This window comes from Haliaeetus albicilla, chromosome 10 (genome assembly GCF_947461875.1).
Source record: "Haliaeetus albicilla chromosome 10, bHalAlb1.1, whole genome shotgun sequence".
Classification (NCBI taxonomy): domain Eukaryota; kingdom Metazoa; phylum Chordata; class Aves; order Accipitriformes; family Accipitridae; genus Haliaeetus; species Haliaeetus albicilla.
Window position 1 is genome coordinate 31,577,433 of NC_091492.1, and position 9,726 is coordinate 31,587,158.

The 9,726-nt window shown below is 43.1% G+C and overlaps 1 protein-coding gene across 2 annotated transcripts; it reads left to right on the top strand.

Moving 5' to 3' along the window:
- Positions 1-2,604: 2,604 nt before the first annotated feature.
- TMED2 (transmembrane p24 trafficking protein 2) lies at positions 2,605-8,747 on the top strand. Of its 2 annotated transcripts, XM_069794842.1 has the most exons (5): positions 2,605-2,853; positions 4,255-4,447; positions 4,859-4,879; positions 6,817-6,924; positions 8,000-8,747. In XM_069794842.1, the coding sequence occupies exons 1-5, from the start codon at positions 2,674-2,676 to the stop codon at positions 8,122-8,124; spliced, it is 627 nt and encodes a 208-aa protein (XP_069650943.1). In that variant the 5' UTR covers positions 2,605-2,673; the 3' UTR covers positions 8,125-8,747. The 2 variants fall into 2 exon arrangements, with proteins under 2 accessions (XP_069650943.1, XP_069650944.1); XM_069794843.1 differs by lacking the exon at positions 4,859-4,879 and having other exon boundaries at positions 2,608-2,853.
- Positions 8,748-9,726: the final 979 nt, after the last annotated feature.

Consider the following 9,726-nt stretch of genomic DNA (forward strand, 5'->3'; position numbering starts at 1 on the left):
GGCGGGATTACTGGTGCTTGTCAGCCTCTTCTGCCCAAAGGCTTCGTCGTCCGGAGGTGCTCACTGCGTGTTTGAAGGGTCAGAAGTCACACCCACGCGTGTTGAGGATTGGGGGTCCCACGCAGACGATATCCAGCACCGAAGCGGGTTTGCAGCGGCGGCAGGGCCGCAGCCGTGTGTCTGTGGTACGACGGCGCCCGAGAGCGAGCTCAGCGCCTGCCTTCGGAGCGGACTCGCGTGGGGTACCGGGACGGAAGGGGGAAAGAGGAGCCCCCTGCTCCAAAAGAGGATGAAGGCTAACGGATGGCTGCAGGCAAACGTCACGGGGTGAACAAGTCATTTTGCAGGACGGCGAGGGTCCCGCACCCAGCGGCTCGCACGTCGTCAGGGTTTTTAGGCCCTCGCTCCGCAGGAGCAGAGTAAGACAGTCTTTACGCCTGTACACGTGTTCAGAGTATCAGTGGAGTTTTTATACATCCGAGCGGTTTGCTGGCATGGATCCACTTACAGAGGAGTTTAAACTAAACCAAAATGTCTTTTTCTGGTTAAGTTTTTCAGTATTTTTGCCCTCCAGCGTGACTGTGCACTTTTAAATGTTCTTACTCTCACGGTGTTTAGTAAGAGGTGCTCCAGATAAGTCTTTACAGATAAATTAAATGTGCCCTGAAATAATTTTAGGTCCAGCTCCCGCCACTTCCTGTATGCAGTGTAGGAATAATGCGTTATTTTTTGGAAAAGGTACTATGAATAACATCAAACACTGGAACTAGTCAGGAGAATTAAAACTGGAGTTGCAAAAGCCAGGCCTGGAGTAACTGATACGTGCTGCGTGTTGTGAATGAATGCTGCACTAATTCTCTATTTTTGGCAGATGCAGAAGGCCAATGCAAGAGAATGGGAGGTATGAATGACGTGAAATGCAACACTGTGACACTCAGACAAACTTTTTCGTGCAATACTGTCACTATCTCCTGCTGTCACAAGTTACAAAATTTTGATCTTCCTCATGCGCTGCCAGTAGGCACTCATCTTCATTGAGCTGGGCAGCCAGAAGGATAACAAAACAGCCTCCAAAGGTCTGAGTTTGACATTCAGTTGTCTAACTTAGAATAATAATCAATGATATCATGTGAAAATATATCTACATATCATTCATGAAATTTATTGCCAAAATTGAACACCGCAGGATATTGCACAAAGTTCCAGAGGGAGCATGAGGGTGAATAGTGGAGTAGTCATCCTTTCCTGGCAAAGATCGCTCACGAAAGCACGAGGAGGGGTAGCAGTATGAGCAGAACATTTAGAGAACACTCGGCAGTCCCTCAGGGGAACAGATATGCTGTGAAATCATCATTTTGTCTGAGTTATAGATGAGAAAAAAGAGTTCATGCCACCAGAATTTAGTATTAAATGAGTTCCCATTGTTATGTACAAATGCATGTAGAGGAAAAAAGTAATAAGTTCGAGAACACGCTAGTGACAAGACTAAAACTACTACTGAGATAGATGAAAAACCAGCACAGCAGTTTATGCTATGGAAAGCAGTAGGTTCAAGGTTGGCATGATCCAAACTCATTGAAAACAATAGGAGTTTTCAGTGACTTGGCAGGAGAGGTCTTTTATCCAGTCATGTACGTGACCTGCAACTCCTCAAGTTCATGCTTCTCTTGCCAAAAGCTTTCCTTTTCACACAAGTCCACACCCTGAGCCTGCACTAACACAGCCGGCTCTGCTAGCTCAAAACTGGCAGCTTGAGTGAGATGAGCAGAATTTACTTACATAAATCAAGTATTTGGGTTAACATTTGTCATACAACTGAAGACAAACGCAATGTTTGAGTACAATAACTGGCGCTTACTTGGCAAACACATAAATATTTCACTAGAAAGCCAGATTGTGCTTTAGTCTTTAAATCTTCTGCGGATAATTAAATCAGCTAGTCACGAAAACAGACTTCCTTAAGCTCAAGCATGACCTTCCGTATTTCTGACTGGAAGTTTCAACTGAAAATTAGCATTTAAGCATGGCCATGCAAGGAATGGCTTTTTATGCGCAGTCTGCCTTGGGTGGTGCAGGAGCCTGCCGCGTATCTTGACTGTGTTTTCCTGTGCGCAATGAATAGCCCACAAACTGGGCTTCCCCGTTACTCTCTTGGTCGTCAGCTGCTCCCCAAACCTCTGCCTTGCTGTAGCAAGTTTGGGTATCCCGGGCTTCAGCAGCTCGGGCCGCGCAGGACTGCGGTGACAGCCGCCCGCCCAAATCCCCTCAGGAGCCGCCAGCCGGCCTCCCGCGCTCCCGCCGTCCCTCCCCCGCTAGCCGGGCAACGCCCCCTCAGCTGCCCGCCCAATGCCGTTCGGCGCCCCGCTCCTTCTGACAGGACAGCTCTCCCCGCCTCGTTCTGATTGGTTCCTCGCCCCGCGGCTCTGCCCCTGCTCCGTGCTCACTGGTTTCTCCCGAGGGCGGGCCCCGCCTCCTGCGCCTCAGGGTTGAGGCGGTCCCTTTCCGAACGGTCCCTCAATGGCCACCGTAGCGCAGGCCGTACGTGGCAGTGGGGCCGCGCCGGCCTATGAGCGGCGGCCCCGTGCCCCGGAAGGGGCGTGGCGCGAGGCGGAAGCCCCCCTCCCCTTTTCCTGCTGGCCCGCCGCTCGGTGCCCCCTCCCGCTGGGCTCCGCCATGTCGCCGGTGCGGGCGGTGCTGGCGCTGCTGGCCGCGCTGGCGGCCCCGGCTGCCGCCTACTTCGTCAGCATCGACGCGCACGCTGAGGAGTGCTTCCTGGAGCGGGTGCCCTCCGGCACGAAGATGGGGCTCATCTTCGAGGTGGCGGAGGGAGGCTTCCTGGACATCGACGTGGAGGTGAGGCGGGACGCCGCCGCGGCGGGCTGACCTTGGGCCGCGGGTGCCGTGCTGAGGGGGAGGGCTGCCCCGGCGGCCGGGCCCTGCGTGCCGGGTGCGGGGGTGGGGAGGCCGTGGCGGCTCGGGGCAGCGCCCGGGAGGGCAGCGGCGTCGGTGCCCTGTGGAGGCGAGGGGGCGAACGCCGGTTTGAGGGGGGTTGAAAAACCGTCCGTGAAGTTTGGGACGGTCCTGCCTCGTCGCCGGGGCTCCGTGGGGCGGTCTCGCCGTCGGCTTGCTGGACAGGAGTGCTCCCGGGCCTCGGCGGGTGGCCTGGGCGGTCCGGGAGGGGACGAGGTGCCTCGGCTAAGGCTGCTCGTCGTTTCCGCTGTTGCTGCGGGAGGCAGTCTTCATGCTTTCGGGGCCGTTCTCTGGAGGTTTTCTTCGTTATTCTGCTCGGTGTAGGCTTGTCATAATAAACTGTTTGGTGGGAAGAAGGAATAGGATTGCTCTTTACAAAAACCTGTTGCTTATTCTGGGAGCAGCGCGTCTCCCCTTGAATCAGAAGGTGTTGTCTTTAATCAGGTTGTTTGCTGTCTGCAAAGTTGTAGGTAAGTCCTTTTCCTCAATGAGGCCTCACTCACACCAGTAGGAGAATAATAAAAAAGAATTTCTTCTGTCTTGGTGAAGAGTACATAGTTGTTTGGGATAAATTCATCGTGAGAGAGTTGTTGCTGAGAATGAACATAATTGTTTAAAATTACGCATCGCTCGAATATGGGACAGAGTCAGGAAGCTATGAAATCCCATTCAGATGTCACTAACGGAAGCTCAGCAGCAGCGTTCGGTGGCCTGATGGGATGGAAGTCTTAAGATCACAGTCACCCTGAGCGCTCCGTATTCAGGCCCATAGTCCATTGGAAACAGTAACTGCAGCAATACACAACTGTAGTCAGTTACTATTGTATTGTCAGTACAATAGTATTGACGTATGGGAGAATGTCTTTCTTCCCTTTTTGTTTTCCTTCAAATGTCAGACATAAGGTTTCCCCTGCAGTTAATTTGGCTAACAGCCAGGGCTGTCAATAGCTGGTTTACTTGTTCTTGAATGCTTCTTATCTTGAGTATGGAAGGTCAGTAATCTTGGCCAGTAAGAGAGGCTTATGTATGGTGTTCTTTACCAAGAAGTTTTTTGGTTTGTTTTCATTTAAAAAAAAAAAAACAAAACAACTCTGTGCAGAAAAACACATCACTGCTGTTGACTTGTGAGAGGGAAAGTATTAAGAATGCCAAACCAGTCAGATTACAGATGGTATTGGTAAATCTGACCGGATAATTTCAGAATATGCATGCAGTGCTGTAATGGTGTATTTAAAACTGCTGTATTTTAAATAAAATGTATGATAATTTGTTTTCCCCATCCAGATTACAGGGCCTGATAATAAAGGAATTTATAAAGGCGATCGAGAGTCCAGTGGAAAATACACGTTTGCCGCCCACATGGATGGGACTTACAAGTTTTGCTTTAGCAACAGAATGTCCACCATGACTCCCAAGATAGTGATGTTCACTATTGATATCGGGGAAGCTCCAAAGGGGCAAGACATGGAGACAGAAGGTGAGGAAGACTCCTGTAAAGAAATTAGCTCTGGCTCAGGAGCTTTTTCCCTATGTGCATGACTTCTGAACTTGACTAGGAATCTCAGAATTCCTATTTCTTCAGGCTGTCTATTTAGCTGTTCTCTTTTAAAATGGATATGGATGGTTTTAGACCTCATTACACGATTTAGCGCAAAATCACCAGGGAATCACTTGGCCATCTGCAGAAACTAATGCTTTCATCCTTAGTCTTTTCATCGGGTTCATTCTCTGATTTCTAGTTTGCTCAGCAGTATGTAGACTACTACACGCATTAGTTGAGCTCTTTGATAAATGTGCTAATATAAAAATTTTCTTAGCTGTGTAAATTACTGTTTTATCTGCAGCCTTTTGTCCTGTACTTGTGTTCATCTCTTACACTTTTCTCTAGGTGGTGGAGATACCTGGGATGGTATGTGTACTGCTTTTTGAAAGCTCATTAGCATCTTGTCTTTTGCATATGTTTATTCACTAACAGCTAACGTTTGCTTTTTCTCTGTAACATTTGTTTGTAGCATGAGAATGTCTTTTTTAATAAACTACATAAAAGGTCTGATTCTGAGCAATGCTGAGCACCTGCAAGCTTCCATCGAGAGGTTTATGTAGTTAGCAGCTCTTGGGATCAGGTCCTTAAACTGTCCATGACAGTTTGTCTTCAGGTGGTTATTTATGGCTAACAGAAGACTTAATCAGGAGTTTTAGGTGAAATTAAACTAAAACACTGAACATCCAAGAACACTGGATATTTTAGACAGTATTTGCTTTCTATTGCTAAAGTGGGTGTTGAGTAATGAAGGGCTTTTGGAAGCAATAAGCTCCTTCTTTTAGCTTACGAATTATCAGTAGTGTCACAAGGGGAAAAACTTCAAACTTGTAATTTGCTGTAAAAGAAATAAATGAATGTATTGGGTAACAAGTGACAAAGTTTTTGCCTTTCTAGCTAGTTAGTGATTTCTAAATAAAAAATTCTTGTTTTCTGTTTTCGCAAGCAAATAACTGTGTGCATTGAGTGCTAGATATCACTTAAAAAGTAACAACTTCCTAACTTCTGTTTTTCTGCAGAAAGACTCAGTTAAATCTTTTATTGTGTTGTAAATAGTAGTGTAGCTTTAAATTTTTAGGGCAAACACTTTTTCTTGAGTGTATTTTTTTGGAGTGGGTATAAACAATCCCTGCAACTGTAATTTCTTCTCTTACTGATAAACTGCACTTATTGCAATGACCAGTTGGCAGTGAAAGTAGGGGATTTACGTTATTAGCAAAGTGAGTGTGGTTTACACAACTATTTAGATTTTAATTGTAACTTGTATGAGTTATTCTCTGGTCCTCTCTTTGACTCTTCCCCATAAGATGTGTATTTTGAATAGCTTTATTTTCAGATTGTGATCTGAAACACTTAGTTTATAAATAAAAACGTAATAAGGTAGCTTGAAAGTCAAGTATGTCCCTTCAATGGCAAATGTGTTGGTTTTTGTGACTTTTTTTAAGAGAGCTGATTGCTCGGGGTGTGTCTGTGGAATGGTATCTTGAACTTCTCTTGATGCTAGAAAACTTTGAAAATTACTTGCATAATTTATAAATTTGTAAATGGACAGTTCTTTGAGCATGAGTGTATTTAAAAGATGCTGTGATTGATGTCAAATCGCTAAATCTTGGATCTCTGATCCTTCCATTTGCTGAACTCTCTCAAGCTAGTTTCCTGTTATCATTGGTTTGGTATTTTCCTTTTCTGCTTTCACGACATACCAGAACCTGAAGCCAGTTCCTGCCCTCTGCCAGGCCCCTTTGGCATTGTTTCTGCTGAACGCTGTGCTTCAGCTAAACTGGAAGATCACAAGATATGAAATGTTGCTTCAGAAAGTGATCTCGTTTTGCCAGCATCATGATCTTAAGCTAAATTCTAAGTCGTTCTATTTTTGCAAGCTTAACAACTAGGAAAAGCTGTAATGTTAAGACAATTTGCTTGGAATATGTTGGACGATATTGGCAAAATAGATACTAGTGTGTGGTATTGATCTCGTGTTCTTACATTCTGTTTTTCTGGAAAAGTATGCTCATATTGGAAATAAGTGGTCTCTACTGACTCTAAATTGTGTGTCTTCTGCCTTCTAGTCGGATGTGGAGAAAGTTTTCCCATTTATTAAATACCATAGAGACGTGTTAGGAAAAGCGGCACTAGGAAAGCTAAACTTTACTTTGCTGTAAAGATAGAAAGTTTTCAGCTGTACAGACTGCATTTTTCAGAACTTCTTATGCAACAAGAAATTAAGTGTAACTGTTCATAAATTTTAACAAGTTGGTTTTTGAGTCAGTAACAGACTTTCTGATGCTTCTGAAATTATTCCGCAGCTCATCAGAACAAGCTAGAAGAGATGATTAATGAGTTAGCAGTGGCCATGACAGCTGTAAAGCACGAACAGGAGTACATGGAAGTTCGTGAAAGAATACATAGAGCAAGTATGTGTCTTTGACTTAAATGCCTTCTCCCCTCTCAGATGAACTTACAAAATGTGATTTAAAATACAAGCCCATGAAAGCTATTCCAAGTTACTAAAAAAAAAAAAAAAAAAAAAAATTAGAACAAGTTCTGAAGGACCTGCCCACACAGTAAAGAATGTAGTTGATGTTTCAATCTTCTTTAAATTGGCTTACCTCTTATGTAATAGATTGTTATGCAAAACAATCTTTCCTTAATTGGTGTAAATTCTGTAGTTCTTTGAATGGCATATTCACGAAGATATCAGTAATGGTATGGTTCCCAGGGCTAGACTTTGGTTGAATTATTACTTCATCCTTAAAGTGGGTGTAGCTTAATAATTGAGCCAAAGTGGTTTTTTTTTTTAATATTTTGCTGAAATAGAGCAGAACTACTGTTGTTTCCAAGTATAGAATATGGTTAACTCTCGAGTGACAACCCTCACTTTCTGAAATACAGCTTTAAAGTATGACTGAGAGCGCTAAGTGGTGCATTAGGGGAAGCCCAGTGAGAATAAAGGGCAAATATTTTTAATGTAAAAATACAACATTATATTAAAGCACTGTCCTCTTAACTTTTTGAACCTATGAGTATCTCCAGTTTTATGACTTTTATTACTAATGGTCTGATTTAAGAAAATGCTGAATTTTTAGAACCAAAGATGATGAACCTTTAGAAATTGCCCACTTGACTTTGAGACTGTAATATGCAACCGTTACTTGAAAAAGCAAGTGGCTTCTGTTTGGCAGTTACAAGCTTCTGTCTGGCCTCTTTGAAGGTGGGCAGAATAGAGAAAGGTGCTGCAGTGTATGTCCAAAGTTGAGGTTAAAACCAGATGTTTTACCATTGCATAGCACAGTTCAAGCTGTTCAGAAAAATACCCCCTCCTCAGCTCTCAGATCTCATCTCCAAGATTGCAGAGTCCTTCTGGGACACTTGTAATGACATGATACAAATATCAGTGGTTTATGTGCAGTACTTCAGTTTCAGTGACAAAGTGTGTCTTAAGTTTGTTTTAAATGCTTTGTTACTTACTACTTTTTTTTTTTTTTCCAGTTAATGACAACACAAACAGCAGAGTGGTTCTTTGGTCATTCTTTGAAGCTCTTGTACTAGTTGCTATGACACTGGGACAAATCTACTACCTGAAGAGGTTTTTTGAAGTCCGAAGGGTTGTTTAAGAGTACTTTTCTGGTCCCGGATTTCAGTTCACTGTCTACCAAACATCCTGGTCACAAAAAAGTCATTTAGTTTCTGAACCCTCTTTACTGAACTGTAAAACTTATTTGCTTATGTTCCTTCCTAGTTAAAAATGAATTGTTTTTATATATCTTCTGTAGCAAAAGCTGTGCTGAAATCTTGTCACTTAATTGGCATAATTTTTTTCACTTAAATCTGCCTAGTCTGTATGCTAAGCGAGGTCCAAGCAAGCTGCAAATGCTGTATTTCAGCTGTAGTAACAAGCGATGTTGATGTCTTTTCTAACTTTTTTTTCCTGTTTTCCTAAGTACTTGCAGTTCTATCTAGGGAAACGGTACAAGGCCCTAACATGACTGTTTGCATTTCTGACATCTTTAACCCTGCAGTAGGTGTTATGAAATCAAAATAATCCCTTCTTCACTTACATAAACTGCCAAGGAGAAGCGATTGGAACTTTGTTCTGATAATGAACAGAAGACAGCTGACCACTTCCGATCTAGTATTCATACCTAGTTGCTATTTAAAAGAAAGTCTTCAGTAACGATCCTAATTACATCAACTTATTCCCAAAGTTCTTTTAAATTAAATGGTCGAAATGAAAATACATTTTCTCCTCTCATTACCGAATGTTCATCGTATGGTTTTTAGTCTTTCACAGGTTTTATATCGAAGCCAGTTGTGTGCAGTGTCTTGGCAAACAATGGTTAACCCTTTGGTTTTTGCAGGTCCAAAGCTCAGACTGTTGGCGCTCTTGCAGAATGCGTTAGTGTTCAGGAAATCTGGATTCCTGGTGCCAAAGGGTTAATGATTCTGGGGGTTTATTGCGATGCTATGCAGCCCTTGTATTTAAGTTAAGTGGCAGTCTCTGCCATTATCTGATCATAATTAGCATAATGCTAAATACTGGTGTGTTTTTGTTTTCAGGCACATGTAGATTTGTTTTTGTATAAAGTTACTTTCCTTGGTATCTGAAGATTGGTTTAAAAATTAAAGAAGCGTCTGATGTGGGTGCTGAGCCAGGATTATGTTGTGACTGATGTATATTAGTTGTAATCATTTTTGGGGGTGGGGTGGGGTCTTTTCCAGGGGTGAGCCTCTACAAGTAACACACAACAGTTTTGTACAATTAATTTAAAATTTGTTACAGGTTTTCATGTTCCAGGTAAAGTTTTTTCAACCTTGGGCAAACACTTGCAGCAGTTCTTCAGAAAGGTGGCTGTTACACCTTATTGTAACTGTTGTGTGCCAATATTTTTGTGTAAAACACTTAAAATTGAATTCTAAGATGTACATTTAAAAATTGCTTGTGAATCTAAATATGACCCAGGTTCGATAAATAAACAAATTCTTTAAAAAAAAAAGTGACTTTGTATTTTTTTTTTGTCTTTGATACTTTAAGGAAGTATAGTTTAGCACAAAGCTTTTTCACAGAGTATCTCTTAGGATATCAGGAATTCATCCCACTCCGTGGGCAGGTAGAAGAAATCGCAGGTAATTCTAAACGTAGAATGGGTTTGCTGCTCCACCCCGGGCAGCTGGGTGTCACAGTGCTCCTGTATGACCCGCAGAAGTACTTGCTATGA

Coding starts and splice junctions, on each gene's coding strand:
- TMED2 (XM_069794842.1), top strand. CDS start 2,674: ATGTCGCCGGTGCGGGCGGTGCTGGCGCTGCTGGCCGCGCTGGCGGCC. Junction 2,854..4,254: donor TCCTGGACATCGACGTGGAG/GTGAGGCGGGAC, acceptor TTCCCCATCCAG/ATTACAGGGCCTGATAATAA. Junction 4,448..4,858: donor GCAAGACATGGAGACAGAAG/GTGAGGAAGACT, acceptor ACTTTTCTCTAG/GTGGTGGAGATACCTGGGAT.